This window comes from Miscanthus floridulus, chromosome 13, assembly GCF_019320115.1.
Source record: "Miscanthus floridulus cultivar M001 chromosome 13, ASM1932011v1, whole genome shotgun sequence".
NCBI classification, from domain to species: Eukaryota; Viridiplantae; Streptophyta; class Magnoliopsida; order Poales; family Poaceae; genus Miscanthus; species Miscanthus floridulus.
Window position 1 is genome coordinate 39,677,612 of NC_089592.1, and position 18,512 is coordinate 39,696,123.

Genomic DNA, 18,512 nt, shown 5'->3' on the forward strand with positions numbered 1-18,512 from the left:
TTGATGCCAGCTGTCGTAGAACCGACCAATTTATAAGAGCATAAGTACAATTGCAGCCCGCAAGCAGGTCGCACTGTCATACTTGAGCCCATATAAACCCAATAGTTTGTCAAGTACCACGATGGGTCTCGATAAACGATCCACATACAACCAAGATCGTACAGGATTCAACATACATGTCACATATTACATAAAGTTCACAGATACATTTCCATCATCAGAGTACGAAATAAAGTTATTACAAACCAAGTTTGATAGAGTAGTAGTAGCGGAAGCAAATTAAGTTTGAAACTAGCATTTGTCACATAGTTCAATTACAGTGCCAACATATGATCACTGTCCACAAAAGCATATAGAAGGATTAATAAAGATGCCCGCCCAAGGCTCACTCATCCATGGCAGGATAGCAGCAATTCTTGCAATATCCATGATAGACTGGTACCATCTACAACAATGGAAATAAAACCCTGAGTACGAGAAGGTACTCAGCTAGACTTACCCGTCATAAACCAGAAATAAATTGACTCCAAGGATTATGCAAGGCTTTATAAGTGGAGGTAGCTTGACAACATTTTGCATAAAAAGCGATTAACTCAATTATACAATTATACTTTGGTCATCAAGTTAATTATATCCATTTATCTCTAGATTAGCAACTATCCTATGCCAAACATGTGGTATATCATTTTAAGAGCATACAATAGTAACCATAGCTGGTGTAGTAATTCCATCTTTATCCGAACCATCACATTCCATAATACAATTACTACGATGTTGGAGCTAGCCAAGTTTCTCACTATCCAAGAGAGACGGCGATTCGAATCGTTTTCAACTAGCTGGGAATTTATTCCTAACACAAACCCAGACAGACTAGATCAACGGTCACCTTAGGCCACCTTTGGTACAACTCAAGTCCATATTTCATGGGTTCGCCCAGCGCCGCACAATCAGAGACAACCAACTACTAGGATGTTCAGACCCAGCCTGCCCTTGGGCTCACATCAGGCTCCCTGCACATCCTTACTATCACCAGAGTGCGCACTCTTACAAAGTGGGGCCAGGCTTGAGTTGAACTACTCGGCTTCGTGGTCGGAACGAGTTATCCGGCCAGCTAAGTGATAGGCATGCGTTCAATCTTGTCCAAAGTTCCAACAACGGTATGGTCCGTGATCGGCATAGATGGGGTCACTTGAGTCAGCCTATGCATAGACTCCGCCTGGCCTCCATTTACATGGCCCCATAGGTTCTTTTCCACGATAGCAAATATAGCCAACCGTGCTTTGGTATCCACCTATATCTCGTAGGTGACAGGAAATCACCCGACTTCTACCGGTCTAAGCATGGCTAAGCATATATTCGATCCTAGACCTACATAGGGTTAAATGTGTATATATCTGGACAAGGTAGTTCCATGCATCAAGTCTTTTCAGACAATTCTTATAACCTAATGCATCAATCATAAAGGACTCAAATAATATTTTATAAAACACTGGGAGACTTAAAATGCTCTGGGGCTTGCCTTTCATAAAAGAGGTGGGGCGGTGATCAGGGCACTCCAGGAGCTCTTCTGGGGTATGCTCCTCTTCTTTGAGAGCTATGGCTTGAGGAATCTCCTGCTGGTCCCCTTCCTCTTCTTCGTTGAATTCCAGCAACGTTATCTCCTTGGTCGATCCTATATGCATGAATATGGCATAAGATACCACGAATGCATGTATGATGACACATATAATATGATGAAATGGGATGAATGCATCCTTGTAAGTAATTTCAACAGCATGGTGTCAAAGTAATAACAAGTGCATCCTATTTTACTAAGTAGGTGCATATTTCTTCTCGATTACTTAATCAAACACTTCTGCAATTCATTTACTAAACTATAAAACAACAGCTACTCGTTTTAACCATAACTGGAGTTATATACATCGAAATCATATGGTTGTGGACATTCTGGAAATCTTATGAAATTGTCTACAACTTTATTTTAATACTCTCAAGGTGATTCAACAGTTATCTAGGTCAAACAAATCATTCAAGCAAATCTGTCGAGAGAACAAACAATTAGGGCAGCAAACTTCTAACAGCCAAAACTCTTAAACCATAAGGTGTATGACCATAAAAATTTAACACAAGGTAGATTATGTAAGTTATCTACAACTTTGTTATTAACAAGTTTTACAGAAAAGGCCATTATTAACATCAAATCATCCACACAACTGAAACTATATATGCAACCCTTTGTTTGAATTATAAAGTGATAATTAGTTAGTTGCATACAATCAATTGCTTCTAAGCCTTACTATGACATAAAAAGTTACTATGCATCATAAGAACCATAGAAAACATCATGGTCAATCACAATTTAATTCTTAAATGCCCTTATTAATTTAATTAAATAATTAAGGGAAATAACAAACATACACCAAATGTGCACAATAAATTGTCATAAAATTACAGTAGCTTCCTAGTGCTCATAACAGACTACTGTGAAAATTTCATATCATTTGCACATGTATAACATCCTACACAAAAATGACAAGCTAACAAGGCCTATTCTAGTGAAAATAGTAAACCCTATAGAAAAGTGTCAAACAATAGATTATATATTTTTCCTAGCTTCATACTAGTTCCATACTATTGTACAAAAATTTGCATATCAATGCGTTACATATTTTTATCCCTACAATTTTCCTCAGAAAATGCCATTTATTAATAGATAAATAGAAAGATCATATTTCAATCAAGTTTATTGCAAATTTAATATTTTTCATAGCTTAGGGCATGTCAGCACAAGACCAACAGAATTGGAATCACAATTTTATCATTTTTCTAGCTCAAGATATCTAATTTACAAGTTTACTAACATTCAAAAAGCACTTATTTAAATATATTTTAATCACCAATAAGAATATCAGAAATTGTACATTTCATATTTTTACAAAACACTACACTTAATGAGGAACACAACAAAATTTGGTTCACAAGAATTAGACCTCTAGAACTCCACTTATCATTTTTCAAAGTGGCATGCAAATCTGAAAATAAATGAACTATCGTTCTGCTCTGAGCCACAGACAGCTAGGACCCACGCATCAGACGGACTCGCATGTCAGCGACAGTAAAATAGAGGAGCGGCGTGGGGCAGCTAGAGTTCGCCGACGGTGAGCTCACCGGCGGTAGCGACTACACCAACGTGACCTACACTTCCGCCCGCACCCGGTGATGGTCTCGCATGGCCGAAAGGAGCACGTGAACTTCCTCACCGACGACCATGGCGGACGGCGGCGATGGCACGACAGTATGCCGGCCAACTCTGGCCAAGGCTTGGCCAAGCATTGGCTTCCTAGGCTATGAGGAGGTCCAATGGAGCTACTAGAGGAAACTAGGACGCGGTGGAAGCTACGGGTGAGCTCGGCCACATGCACCGCTGCACGGCGGCGCACAGAGCTCAACGGCGAGGTCGCCGTTCCGCCTCAATGGCGATGACACAAGGGTCTCTGTCTTGCCAACAACTAGATCTAGGGTTGCATAGTTCAGTGCACGTGAAAGGAGGACGAAAGGGTGGGGAAACCATGATGCGGCAAACACGCATGCCACGGCGGGCATGGCGACTACAGCGGCGCCGGTGATGTGTTCCAGCAGAACCAAGCAGTAGCATGGGATTAGCATGGTACATGAGCACTATGGCTAAGAGGCGGTTCTAGGATAGGGAAGAGAGAAGCACGAGGTGTAGCGAGGAAGCGTGGCCACGGCGGCGGCCATGGCAGAACTCTAGCGGGGATGCACCCGCGATGGCGCAACCCGAAAGGTGGCTTACCTAGGGCATGACGATGAGCGTGGACAGGTGGGAATGGTAGAACAGAGTGAGGCGAAGCTGTGCGTGTAGTGGATTCAAGAATGGGGTGGCGGTGAGCGCGCGTGAGCTCAGCGGCGCTCGGCTTCTCCATGGTAGACGCGAGAGAGAGTGATGGAGAGGGAGTGAGGGGGCGTGAGGGAGTGGAACTAAGGCGCGCGGCTTGCAGATAACGCGCGCCAGCTGCACGGCGTCGAGGGCCCAACATCGGCCAGCGGTGGCCACATGGCGGCCAGCTCCTGTCTATGGTCGGCCACGACCCGGCGCGCCCCGGCGTTCATCAGGGTGAAAACTCTGGTCTGACAGCGCAACTTTGACGCCACTAATCTCCTAAACCACAGCGATTTAGTGCACGGTGCTAAAACCAAACTTGTAGAGCTATGTACTAGCTACAAAACTTCTTTAGGAATCAAAGTCTAATTCGCAATAGTTAGGAAGATAAATCAGCCCAAAGTCGAGCATGTCACACTGCAAACTCCAAAAAGACAGCAAAATTTCTAAGTGCTAAAAACCATGAAATGCTAATTCTTGTGAGCCAAATTCAAGCATGTTAGGAGTTGAATTAGCCTCTGACCCAAAAATAAAAGTTGCTCCTCTCATCAAATACTACAACTTTACTTTAGTGAACACATCCATGCAAAGTCTCTATGACATAGTTCAAACTAGGTCAAACATACTACATTTAAATGATAACTAACACTTGAACTATGACTTAGTGACCAAATTAGCCCTAGCCATGAATATCAAAGTTGTTCATAATGACATTATAAACATGTTTAATGTATTCCTAAGGTCACACAAGCATTTCATACATTGGTTATAGATAAAACTTCCTAGGTCAACATGCATATCATCACTTAGGAGCTTAATTAGACAAAGTGACCTACATGAACAATGTTCCATTAGTCATCCTAAGTGTAGCTAAGGTGTTTTAGTGACTAACATCAACCACTTACACTCATTCACACCTGATCATAAGCATACATACAAGGAAACATAAAATAACAAGCATGTTTCATATGTTTCAATCATATGTTTCATATGTAGAAGCTCATATATGAATGCTTGATGCTTCTGCTCATGCAATGCAAGTCAAATTATGCAAGCCTAACACCTAGGGTGTTACATCGTCGTCGTCTACGGTTGGCTTGGGCTCCTTCCTATGGTCCCCCTTGTTGGAGCCTCCGGACAAGAACCACTTCATGAGGAAGCAGTCGTTGTATAGGTGCTTGATGGGGAAAGCATGGTTCGGGCATGACCCTTCGAGTAGCTTCTCGAAGTGGTTCAGGGTACCTTCGGTGGGCTTTTGACTCCCCTTGCGGTCCGCAATGGCCATGAGCGAGCCCTCGCGTCGCTTCTTGTTCTTCTTGTTGGGATAGTTGGAGGCGCCTTCGCCGGCGTCCTCGTCCTGCTTTGCCTTGCCTTTGAGGCAGTCAAAAATCACCCCGATCGCCTCTTCGCCTGAGGCGTGGCTAGTGGCGATGTCGAGGAGCTCTTTGGTGGTTCGCGGGCCCTTACGTCCTAGCTTATGAACTAGGGACTCATAGGTGGTCCTAGATAGGAAAGCTCCTATGACGTCGATGTCGGCGATGTTGGGCAGCTCATTGCACTACCGGGAGAAGCGCCGGATGTACCCACAAAGAGTTTCCTCAGACTTCTATTGGTAGTTTTTGAGATCCCATGGGTTTCTAGGGCGCGCGTATGTGCCCTAGAAGTTTCCCACGAAGATCTCTTTTAGGTCCGCCCTAACTTTGGATTCGGTTGGGCGAAAGGTGTTCCAACCACGTTCACGCCAAATCGGCTAGGAACAATGGAAGGTTGCAGGTAATGAAATCATCATTATCCACTCCACCGGCGTAGCAAGCAAGCCAATAATCCTTGAGCCACAGTCTAAGGTTTGTTTCCCCAGAGTATTTCGGGATGTTGGTCGGCGGTCGGTACCACGATGGGAAGACGACATTGAGGATGTATCGGCCAAAGGCCTGAGGTCTTAGCAAGTCAGGGCTCGGGCTTCGATCCTCACCGCTGTCGTAGCATCCGCCACGACAAGGGTGGTAGCTGTGGCTGGCCATGTCCCTCGCATCACCGCAGGTATGCCTATGGGCGTCGAGGGTGTCACACGCGTCATGGTGGAGGCCGAGACGCTCATGCACCAGGACCACGGTGCGTGGCCTGCCGCTTGACTGCGCCTAGTGGACTAACATGTCCTTGTCGGGTCACTCTGAGGGTGTGTGCTGGCTGGTGTTGAGCTCACGTCGGGACAGCAAGCTCTTGCCCTGTTGCACCGCCGCATGCTCGAGTAGCGTGTGAATCTCACGATGGACCCGACAATCCTTGGGCGTCATGGGCCTTGGGAGCCTCGGAGCATGGCCATAATAGCGATGTTCTACCTTGCCCAAGTGAAGTGTGGGAGGGCTTTGTCATCCTCGATGATCCTTCGATTCATGTCGCAGGCCACGGCGCGTGCACACCCACCAGTCTCCATGGTGCTCGAGCTCCGTGTGTTCCTGCTCAGGCTAGAGTTGTGCTTCCTCGATCTCTTGGTGCCAGGCCCTCAGCTGCTCTACCCATGGGCGAGGTGGGGCCCCTGCATCCCCCTCGACCTCATTGTCGAGGTCATTTGTTGGGGTAGCCTCTCCCTCGTGGATGCTTTTGATGTATCCCTCGGGGGTACCTTCCATGAAACATTCATGCAAGGGGTGATGGCTCCCCCTACTGGAGTCAGAGTTGGAGGGCGACTCTGATTCTCCTATGAGGATGTCATGGAAAGATTCCGCGACATATTCGGTTATCCCCATGAACTCGTCATTCGTAGGGGATGGGGGCATGCGTTGCACCACAAGGTGGCCAACGATCTCTGCGGTGTTGCGTAGACCGAACGGGAGCGCTGTCGAGGTGCTCTAGATGAGGTATTCCAAGGAGAGCGGCTCTCCTCCGGCAAGCTATGTCATGACGTTGGCGAACGAGAAGGTGAGGCGGCCTAGGTCCTCCCGGGATGGTCGGGGTCCTAGGAATGCGTGGAGCTGGCGCTCTAGCCTCCCGTAATTGAAGCCGAGGAGCTGGTCGCCTCTGGGGGAGTGGGCCTTCGGTGCGTGTAGCTGTAGCTCCTCGAGCACCTCGGTGATCGCGTCGAGGCCGGTGGAGTGGAGAGGTTGGACGGCAGTGGGGACTGCGCCAACTCTCCCTCCATCTAAATGATGAAGTCTAGGTTCCCAAAGCGCTCATGCGTGCCCAGGACCTAGCTGACACCGTGATTAGCCATCCGAGGCCTGATGTGGACATCGAGGCGCGCAAAAAGCCCCTACCTGGCATGTCAACTGTCGGTGTTTTTGGACCACCGACGAGTAAATTTGTATTTGCGCGTGTAGCTCGGATGGTGTGCTCGGAGGACACAAGGGTTTATACTGGTTCGGGCGGAACATCCCTGCGTCTAGTTTGCTGCTGCTTGTGTTACTGGCACTTTGTTTGTAGTAGGGTTTATAAAAAGGCTAGAGAGGGAAATGATCCCAAGTCTCTGATGGAAGAGGTGAATGGGTGCTAAGAGCTCGATCGCTGCTCAGCCATGTGCTTGTGTCATGCTCTTGTGAGTTTATCTCATGGTTTGGGTCTCGGTTGGATCTGAATCCCCCTTTCATGGGGTGCCCTGCTTCTCCTTTATAGCTGAAGGGAAAGCATAGGTTACAGCGGAGGAAAAGGAGAAGAACGAGAGAGAAAGAAAGGCTTCTAGGATCGTCGGGCCCTGATCCTGTAGACAGTCAACAGGGATGGCTCCATGTCGTCGCCCTGTTCGTCACTGACACCATGTGCTGGCGTCGTCTGTCGGTCATGGCGTTCCATTCTGTCCTGGCAGACGTCGTGGTGAACTGATGTGCCTGTCATTGTTCGTACGAGAGTTAGGCGGAATAACACCGACACACCCGATGCTATTCTTCATGTGAATCCTCAGGTATGGCCCGTCATGGCCACGGGTTACATTGAGGCATGCCAGTCTCTTCCCTGGCGTTAGAGCTTTGACCTAGGCCCATACGCTTGGACCTAGAGTGGTTGGCGGTGGTATAGGTCCCCATCAGTCGAGACGGAAACCACATCCTCGAGGTCGGGCGAGACGTAGCCCGTACCCAAGGGGTCGGGGGATGTCATAGAACCGTCCAATTTATAAGAGCACGAGTACAATAGCAACCACCGAGGCAGTCAAACCATCACACTTGAGCCCATATAAATCTGGTAGTCCATTGAGTATCACGAAGGATCTCGATTCAACCAACATATAAGCCAAGATTGTACATGATTCAACATAACCAGCCACATGTTACATCATAGTTTACAAATAATGCTCATACATTGGAGTTCACATAGTTATTACAAACCAAGTTTAAAAGTAGCGGAAGCAACATTGTTCAGAATGACATTAACCGTAGTTTAGATACATAGCCAGTTTCATAGTCATCTCCAACCAAAAGCACAAGGGTGAGTTGATATACAAAATGACCATGCCCGTCATCCTATTCCTCATCCACTGCAGGAGTAAAGCAGTTCTTGCAGTAGCCTTGGTATATAATGTTATCTGCAACAATGGGAATACAACCCTGAGTACGAGAAGGTACTCAGCTAGACTTACCCGTCATCAACTAAAATACTAAGACACCAAGGAGTATGCAAGGCTTTATAAGTAGAGCTGGTAGATATTATTTGCATAAAAAGCATTAGTTGTCCAATATCTGTTAAACTAGTGAATCACCAGTTATTAATCCTATCTCATACTAGATTAGCAACTATCCTATGCCAAACATGTTGGTACCATTAAGTCAACACAATAATAACCATATCCAGTTGAGTTCTTTCATAATCTCATAACCAGCACTTCCATCAATTACTATGATGAAGTGTACTCCTATCAAGTTCTCACTATCTAGGAGAGATGGTGATTCGAATCGATTCGTACCCAGCTAGGGAATTATTCCTAACACATACCCATACTCCCCCCATCAGGGTTGCATCAGGTCACCTTTGGTACAACTCAAGTTCAATCGTGGGTAAGATTAGCGCCGCACCCTCAAAGATGCTACCAATCTACCAGGACACTCGGGACTCGAACCCACCCTTGAACTCACACCATTGGCTCTCCGCACATCCTTACTACCTCCAGGGTGCACACTTTAACTGCTCGTGTCCCCAGCCTAAGTTGAGCTACTCGGCTTCATGGTTGGAACAACTTTTCCGGCCAACTATATGAGAGGCATGCGTTCAACATGACAAGATGACCTCCAACGACCAGTCCTTAAATGACACAGATGGAATCACTATGATTACCACAACATAAGACTCCGCCTGGTCTCCAATTATTCAACATCACCAGGTTATGTTCCACGATAGCACAATATAGCCAACCATGATCAAGTTATCGCCTATAGCTCGTAGGTGATAGGAAACCACCCGACTTCTACCGGTCTAAGTATAGCTAAGCATAAGGAGCATTTCTTGACTTAAATAGGATTCAAGGTAGGTATTTCTAGACAAGGAAAGGTAATATGCAACAAGTGTTTCCAAACAACTCCTATCACGTTACGAGTAACTTAGGTGACATTAATAAAATAGGGAGACTTATAATGCTCCGGGGCTTGCCTTTCACGAACATGGTAGGTTGATGCTTAGGGCACTCTTGGAGATGATCAACTTCAGGCTCGCCTTCCCCGAGAATCTCCTGGTGCTGCACCTCTTGGCTCTCCTCTTGTGGATCAGCGTCGAGTTCCACCAACGTGATCTCCTCGGCTGCACCTATTGCATGCATATGCATAAGTAAGTTCCATGAATGCATCAGAAGGATCATGGATGATGTGACATGGTAAGGTACATGCTGCGATAATGATGTTAAGTTACACAATGATAACAATGCTAACTCCTTGTTTACTGAGTAGGTGCATATCTCTTCTCTATCCACTTCCAATATTCTTCACAAGATAATTTTTGAGCTACACATAGCAGTTAAAAGTTTACATCATAACTGAAGTTCTACCTATCCAAATGCTGTGATCTTGGACTTTCGGGAAATCTTATAAAATTGCCTACAACTCTTATTTAATCACCAAAAGCTAATTCAAACTCTATCCTAACCAAAACAGGCAATCTTTCCAGCTTTGTCCAGAAATTTCAGAGAACAAGCATTTCGGGAAACCAACTTTAAACAGCTATAACTCCTAAACCATTTGGCCTATTGCCCTAAAATTTTGACACAGGATAGATGAAGAAGTTATCTACAACTTCGTGATTAACCATTTTTACAGTAAACTTCATTATGACTATGTAAAATTCCCAACAATAGAATATGTCCAAAAACACCTCTAAATTGAATTATAGAGCAATAATATTTTCACTGCATACAAGCATTCAAAATTGGACATCACCAAGTATACCAATAGTTCAGGAATATCAAATACACTCAGGAAAACATAATGGACAATCCCAATTTATTTATTTAAATGCCTTTATTAGTTTAATTAGATAATTAGGTGAAATAACAAACATATACCAAATGTACACCATAAATTCTCAGAAAATTACAGTAGCTTCCAAGTGCTCCCAATAGACTACTGGAAAAATTTCATACCATTTGAACTTATATAACATCCTCTACAAAAATGACAAGCTAGCAAGTGTTTATTTTAGTGAAAATAGTTAACCCTATAGAAAAGTGCGAAGCAACAGATTTTATATTTTTCTTAGCTTCATCCTAGTGCCATAATACTGTACAAAAGTTTGCATGGAAATATGTTACTTATTTTATCCCTATAAATTTCATCAGAAAACACCATTTATTAATAGATAAATAGAAAGACCCTACTCCAATCAAGTTTACTACAAGTTTAGTATTTTTTCTAGCTAGAGCATGTCAACACAAGACCAGAAAATTTGGAATCACAATTTTATCACTTTCCTTGCTCAAGTTATACATTTTACAAGATTGCAAGCATTCAAAAAGCACTTATCTAGCTACATTTTAATCACCTTGAAAAATACTAGAAACAATGCATTTCATATTTTTTATAAAATACTACACTTCATGAGGAATCCAACAAAATTTGGTTCACCAAAATTAGACATTCCTAGCTCTAGATATGATTTTCCAAAGTTAGCATAAAATTATGGAAAGGAAATAAACAAAACCTAAAGTGACAGTCGCTGACACGCGGGACCCAGAGGTCAGCGGACCCACATGTCAGACGAATGGAAACAGAGCCTGCGTTTGACCAGCCACTGTTCGTCGACGGCGAAGTCACCGGTGGCGAGGTCACCACCGCTGCACTCCTCGTGACCTTCGCACCCCGGGGTACCTTTTGTAACACCACGGCCTAGGGTTTAATAGGATTAATAGGATACTTATACCAACAAGTTGCAACTTCTTTTCTGGAAGCCCATCTCTTAAGAACTCCAAGGTTAAGCGTGCTTGGCCTAGGAGCGATGGGTGACCGATCGGAAAGTTCTTCCCAGGGGCGCATGAGTGAGGACAAAGTGCGCAGAAAAGACTGGTGTTGGGCTGTGAGGGCAGTTTATGTCCTAGGGAAGCTGCCAGATGTAAGTGGGCCCGACCTTGTAGAGGTGGGACGTTACTAAATGGTATTAGAGCGGACCCTTATGGTTTCACGAGCGCGTGTGTCAGTTGCGCAGGCATGGTGCGCATGGCTGGTGTGGACCCAGAGTGGTCACCCAACATGGCACATGCATTGGCACTGGACACACGGACGTGGCCAAGAGGGGACGTTCCTGGCCTGGGGTTGACCGACGAGGACGTTGGTCTCCTAAGGAGGTGAGGATGTAACACCCCGGCCTAGGGCTTAATATGATTAATAGGATACTCATACCAACAAGTTACAACTTCTTTTCTGGAAGCCCATCTCTTAAGAACTCCAAGGTTAAGCGTGCTTGTCCTGGAGCGATGGGTGACCGACCAGGAAGTTCTTCCCGGGGGCACATGAGTGAGGACAAAGTGCGCAGAAAAGACTGGTGTTGGTCTGTGAGGGCAGTCTATGTCCTAGGAAAGCTGCCAGATGTAAGTGGGCCTGGCCTTGTAGAGGCGGGACGTTACTCCTTTTGGTTTGGTTGAAAGTTCACCAGAGCATGTTTGCCGACGGTAATGGTGGATGATGGAGGGCGCGTGGCGGTATGCCAACGGTCTTCGGCCATAATTTGTGTTGATGACGAGCTCTATGGATCTATGGTGCTACAACGGATCTAGCTAGGGTGGTTAGTGGTCCGGCGATGCGATGGCGAGCTCTGCCCGCGTGCATGCCGCTGTGGCGGCGCATAGAGCACGGCGGTGCTCGTGGTGTTTTGGCAAGATGGCGGTGAGAGAGAGGTCTCCATCATGCCGTTAGCTAGGGTTAGGTCTACTCTACCTAAGGCACACTAGAGAGGAGGAAGCTGATAGGCCATCTTAGCAGCGGCGAGCTTGCCTGCCATGGCTGCCATGGCGTCCGCGGCGGGATCGGCAGCGTGTTCCCGTGCGCGTACTTGGTAGCGTCTAACCTAGGTTTGATCGGAGCTAATACGACCTAGTGCGGTGCTGGACCAATGAAAAGAATAGCATGGGGTGCGGTGGACAGGCGCGCCCACGGTGAACCGAGCTGCGACGGCGCTCCGGTGAGGTCACCCAACGGCGGAAAATGAAATGCGGCCTTACCCAGGAGCAATAAGGTGAAACAAAGGGTTGGCGAGGAAGAGGTGACTATGGCGAAGTTGCTAGCGAGAGGAATCAGACAGTGGTGCAGTGACGACGGCGAGCGGCTACGGTGGAGTACGGTGGCGGCAATGGCAAGCTCAGTGCTGCGCTTCGGCGAGGCGGAGCAGGAAGTAGATAGTAAGTGAGGGCGTGGGGGTGAAACAGCGGGTGCAGGGTGCCTTTGTGCCCATCGTGGCCTGACCAGCCTAGCCATCGGTGGTGTACAGCCGCCACGCAGCATCCGAGGCCTGACGCGGTCGGCCACCCATGGCGCGGCGACGGCGGCCATCAGCGCCCGATAGTGTGACTGAGAGCGCGAAATGAAGATGGTTAAGCGCTTAATCCACGGTGAATTAGTGCACGATGCTAAAACAAATTTTGTAGAGCTACGTAAGGGACTACAATATTGCTTTAGAAACCATCTTCTAATTCATAATGGTTAGGAAGTTAAATCATCTCAAAGTTAGGCACATCAAAACGGTTAAATCAATTTGACTTAGAAAAATTTCTAAGTTCCAAAAACAGTACATTGTTGATTCTTGTGACCCCTAATGACCATGTTAAGCACTGAATTAGACCTCGACCCAAAAATAAAAGTTGTTACTCTAGTCAAATACTACAACTTTGCTTAGGGGTGCACTGCCATGCAAATACTCTATGCTATAGTTCAACTTAGGTCAAACATACAACTTGAAAATGATGATTTATACTATAACCATGACTTAGAGGCCATATTGGTCCAAGTCATGAATACCAAAGTTGTTCCATTTGACATTATAAACATGTTTAAGGTACTCCTAAGGTCCCACAAACATTTTATACATCGGTTACATGTAAACCCTAGCATATGTAAAGCATTTTAGTGACAACACATGCAATATAAGCAAACATTGAGATAATATTTGAGATGCTCATGCTCATGAATGATCAATGATGCTTGTGCTCATGCAATGCCAAGGCTAAATGCATGCTTAACACCTAGGGTGTTATAGGCGAGACGAAGCCCGCGACCTCTGGATCGGGCGAGACAGAGCCCGCATCCTTGGGCGAGACCCCCGCGGCCTCGAGGTCAGGTGAGAATTTTTCATATGTCGTGCCCCATTCGGGGAAGTCAGCGTGGGTGCTAACTCCCTTCTGTCGGGTATCCCTAATATTGATACCCGACAGGTTCATACTCTTAGACCCGTAGTGTTTGGAGGCGGTACAAACCCCCGTCGGGCGAGGTGGAATCCCCCTTCGAGGGGTCTGGTGAGGCAAAGTCTGCGCCTGAGGGGTCAAAAGAGACGGAGCCCACACCCTCGGGGTCTAGTGAGATGAAGTCCATGCCTGAGGGGTCGAGCAAGATAGAGCCCCCACTCTCGAGGTCGTGCGAGAGGACCCCGCTCCCTCGGGGTTAGACTGACAGAGCCCGTGCCCTCGGGGTCCGGTGACACGGAGCTCGCACCCTCAGGGTCGGGCGGGACGGATCCCATACCTTTGGGGTTGGGCGAGACCAAAATACACTCTTGACCATCTGGGTGAGTTAGCGTTCACGGCCATCAGCTTCCTTCTTCCAGGTATCACTAATACTGATAACCGACAGTAGTGCCCGAGCCTGCGAAGGAGTAGGATACTCCTTCGAGGGCTTCTTTAGACAGAAGGATTCTGAGGGTATTGATCTTCCTTTGCGGGCCACGTGATGTCTTGGTAGGGTCACGATTCCTTTCTGTCACATTCGAACTCTTCGGGAGCATGCAACTGTGGGATTTGGGTGGTCGAAAAATGTAACACCCTAAAAATTTATTATAATTTAGTAATTAAATTTAAGAATTTAATTATTTTTTATGCATTTGAAACTAGGTTAAATAATAATTTTTGGCTAATTAAAATTTACTATAAGATTTAGTAACATGATTGCTGCATTCATGCCGAGGCATTTTGGTTTTTGTCTGAGTGTAGGGTTAGAGTTGAGTGGCTTTGAATTCAAATCTAATTCGAATTTGGAGCAAGTTTGCAAAACCAAAAAATGAAAAAGGTTTCCCTTTTCTCTTTCCCCGCACCCCATTCTGGCCCCGGGCCGTTGGCGGCCCATCTCCCGAGCACCTTCCTTCCCTCCTCTTGTCTCGCATGCGTGGCCCAACAGCGCGCCCTTCTCGGCAGCTCGCTCCTGCGCCTTCCTACAACTCGCGCGCATAGTGGCCCGGATCGGCGCACCGTTCGGCCTAGGTGAAGGCCTGCTCCGCACCCAGCACCCACGCATCCGCTGTTTCCCCCTCTCCTCTCACTGCACCATGGGACCCACACGTCAGTCGCTCCCTTTTCCTTCCTTCTTCGTTGTTCCGGTGATGGCGCTTGCCATCCATGGTGGCTTCACCCGCCGCGCCATGTGCCAGCCATGGCAAGCGTTCAAAACCTACGGTGATGCTGGGCGATTGATGCCGTGCCTGTTTCCCCTTCTGTCGTGCCCCCGCTCGCCTATAAACCCTACTGCTGAGCCCTTCCCCCTCCTCTTTTCCCATTCACAGTCGAATTGTGCCTCACCACCGAAATTCACCCGCTCCAGTGCTCATTCGCCATCGTCGTCTCACCAAGGAGCTCCGCCATGCCCCACCACATCTGTAGGTGCCTTCATCTCCTTGTTTTGCTCACCAAATTCACGGATTCATGCTCACCAGTGGTTTTCCCCTTCACAGTCTGCCACTGCACGTCGCCGATCATCTTAGAGCCAACCCGGACGCCAGGCAACCTCCCCATCGGACTCGCGGTGAGCCACTCAACCTCCCTGTACCCTCCTTTTTGTGAATGGTGCTCTAGAGCGCCGTACTGGCAAGCTCTAGACCACGCCATTCATGGCGCCACCATGGGGCCATCGTCCCGACGTGTTTCCCCACCCCCTTTTCATACTCCATTGGATTTGCAAGGCCGCTCGATGCATTTAGGTTTTTCGGTTGGGTCTAAGGCGGCCGAAATCGCCATACCGGTGATCCCGACGAGCTCGAGCCATCGGCAACCATGGTGCTGCCGCGCTGGCACTGCACACCGGTGAGGGGAGCCCCTCCCTTTCTTCGGTGCTGTTAGATCACAAGTGGACGACTCTGATTAGATACCCCTTCGGGGATATGTAACCGGGCCACCGTGGACCATAGAAGCGGTGTACCGCACCCACGTTAGCGCATCCACACGCGCACCTAGTGCACTGAGCCAATCCACGTGTGCCACGTCATGCCCAGTCAGCGGCAACACGGTCAAACCATGGTCAGCCAAGCACACTTTGCATTTTAGCACCTGCATTTTCCGGAAATCAATCCACGGTCCAACATCAGTTCAAAAGTATTTATTTTCAGTCCTGTATTTATCTGTGTTTAGCCGCTGTACTTTTTGAATAATAGTGCACGCCGTCCAAAACACGTTAAAGTTCAGTTTTAATTAGTTTAAATTCAAATCCAATTTGTTTTATTTACAAAAATGCCATTGAAACGTTATTTCATGCATAACTTTTGCGTTTTAAGTCCGATTAGAGTGATTCTTTCGCTCATCTGTTCGTAGCAATACGTAGATTAGTTCTATAAGCTTTTCAGTCTCTGTTTGTACTATTTGGTGTACTATTCTAATAGAAACCTATTTGTATGTATGTAATGATTGGATTGGATGCTTGATTGGTGGAATGGATCACTTAAAGAGGGTGAACAAGTTGAGTTTGATGAGGAGTCGGCCGCCGATCAGTACCAAGAGGAGAACTTTGAGGAAGGCAAGTGTAGCAAAGGCTCCTTGTACCTATGAACTCTACAATTCAGTATACATGCATGTGTTTAAATTTGAATTACCTTTAAGGACTTTACCTAGATTACTATTTGTACCACATATCCTTGATACCTATGGTTTGGGATGCATTTTGGATAGATGCTGCAGCGCTCAACATAAAATAATTGTTAAACATGACTAAAGGTATTATGCAATATGTTAAAATGGAGCTCTTTAGCAACAATTAGGGGCTAGAGTACTGGGTTGAGTGCTCTATTTCCTCTCCATAAGGATTTAATCCTGAAGCGGCCACCCAAGGAGGTTCCATACAACCCCGAGTGTCAAATGGCTATGACTTTAACCTATTAACTAGATTGTACTAGCTCATCTATAGCTTTCCATATGGGCAAGAGGGGTGCACTAGTTGGTATGTTTCTCTTCCTACTAGGGTGTGTACCGTGCCGTGACCATGAGTGCCACTCCTAGAGGAGGGCCACATACAGCTAGAGGGAAGAAACCTTAGCAGCTATGACCTGTTAGTGTGACTAGCAAAGGGTTACATAGTGAAACCCTGCCACACTTCCTAGGTAGAGGTGATGTGGGCTTTACAAACCCCTACATTGGGAATCATGGCTCGGTGGGTAAAGTTGTATAATTTTTGCAGCAATATTTAACCTGTTATAACAGCCATGCTCACGGATACGAGTGGTCTAGATCCTTCATGATTACTAGTTACTATGGATGGTTGGGAATTGACATAATCTTGATTATTCATTATCACCACTTGGTTGGATTTATTCACTAAAGTAGTGATTCAGGATGCTAAAACTTGACCAACTAAAATTGCTAACCGCAGTCAAACCGTGTCTAGCCTTTGAGCCTCATAGATCCCTTTGTTATACTTGCTAAGCATGGTGCGCTTACACTTATTTTACATGCAATGAAAATCCCAGATGGGTATCAGATAACGTGTATGAAGAGTTTCCAGAAGATGTCCAGGATTACTAGGGTGATGTCCCTAGTTGGAGTCCCTATGGTGTTTTTGGGCTTAGTTCTCTACTCTATGTAATAATATTGCCGATGAGCAAGACTTGTGATAACTATGTGATGAGATATGCGATGTAATAAAGTACTTTACTTTGATATTATTGCAATTTGAGATTATATGTGTGTTTGGACATCCTGGGCGCACATATATGAGCACTTGGTTTTGTTATGCAAAATTGGGTGCGACAAAAAAGATCTCTCATGATTTTGATCCCTCCCTAGGATCCGATCGATCTGTCATTGATATGCGACCGCGTACTCGGTCTCCTTGTGAGTCCAACTTCCCCCGAGCCCTTGCTCGTAGCAGGGGTCTGGTCGAGGGGATAGCTCATCTTGTGTTTGTCCTCCCTTAAGCGTTTTTTTCGATAAAAACGGAGGGGCTGAGCCGTGCCATGTTTTCCTCAATGGATGAATCATAATGATCGGTGAGCTATTAATGGGCTAGTCCTAGTGGGGCCCTAGCTTCCCATTTGTGGGCGTCCGGCATGGGTCAGCTGGTGACCGACTCTAGATTCCTAACAGCCAATCCATGTAGTTCTCAGGTCTGTTCAACCGGTCCTAAGGGTTCGTTGCCTTTCTTCGAGGAAAACCATGGACCGTGCTCCAGCCAAGACTTCAACATGGGATGGGATGCCCAGTTGCGCTCATGTGCCCAGGTGCTGGCAACTAGCGGGCCCATCCTTAACCACCCCTCACTCTAAAGGTGCCCTAGAGCAGTTGTGAACCCATTGATGGACCAACCTTCGAACTCCTAGGCCTTAATGGGTCATGGGACCATTTTTAGCTCTATATCCCTCCTTACCTATGGCGGTTTTCAGCCCATCGAGGGGGCGAACTGTCGTCCAGCACACCCATCGAGGGGGCGGCCAGGGGTGGTATGCGCATGACTCCTAGAGAGGCGAAGTGATGAGGCGCAGCAAGCATGTCGATCGAGGCAGATGGTTCGCCTCTCGCTCCACCTTGCCCTATAACTTGGGGTTTCTCCCTTTGTCTTTGATATGCCTAACCGTAGCCCGTCCCCTCCGCTTCTCCACCACAAGCACTCAGATCTCTTGCTCTCGCTCTTCCGTCGCCAGCGAAGTTCACGTTGCTCCACCCTTGCTTCCCATGGAGTCATGGTATCGCTATAACGTCACCCACGCGGGCATGGAGGGCTTCATCAAATGTGGTCTTCTCCATGGG

The 18,512-nt window shown here is 46.8% G+C and overlaps 1 protein-coding gene across 1 annotated transcript in view; it reads left to right on the forward strand.

Moving 5' to 3' along the window:
* Positions 1–17,426, forward strand: part of LOC136498974 (uncharacterized) — a 31,089-nt gene extending 13,663 nt beyond the window's left edge. The window contains exons 4-6 of the mRNA XM_066494671.1: positions 9,491–9,646; positions 16,222–16,290; positions 17,237–17,426. Of these exons, the coding sequence (XP_066350768.1) occupies positions 9,491–9,646; positions 16,222–16,228 (163 nt within the window). The 3' untranslated portion in view covers positions 16,229–16,290; positions 17,237–17,426. The remainder of the gene's footprint in view (positions 1–9,490; positions 9,647–16,221; positions 16,291–17,236) is intronic.
* The last annotated feature ends 1,086 nt before the right edge of the window (positions 17,427–18,512 follow it).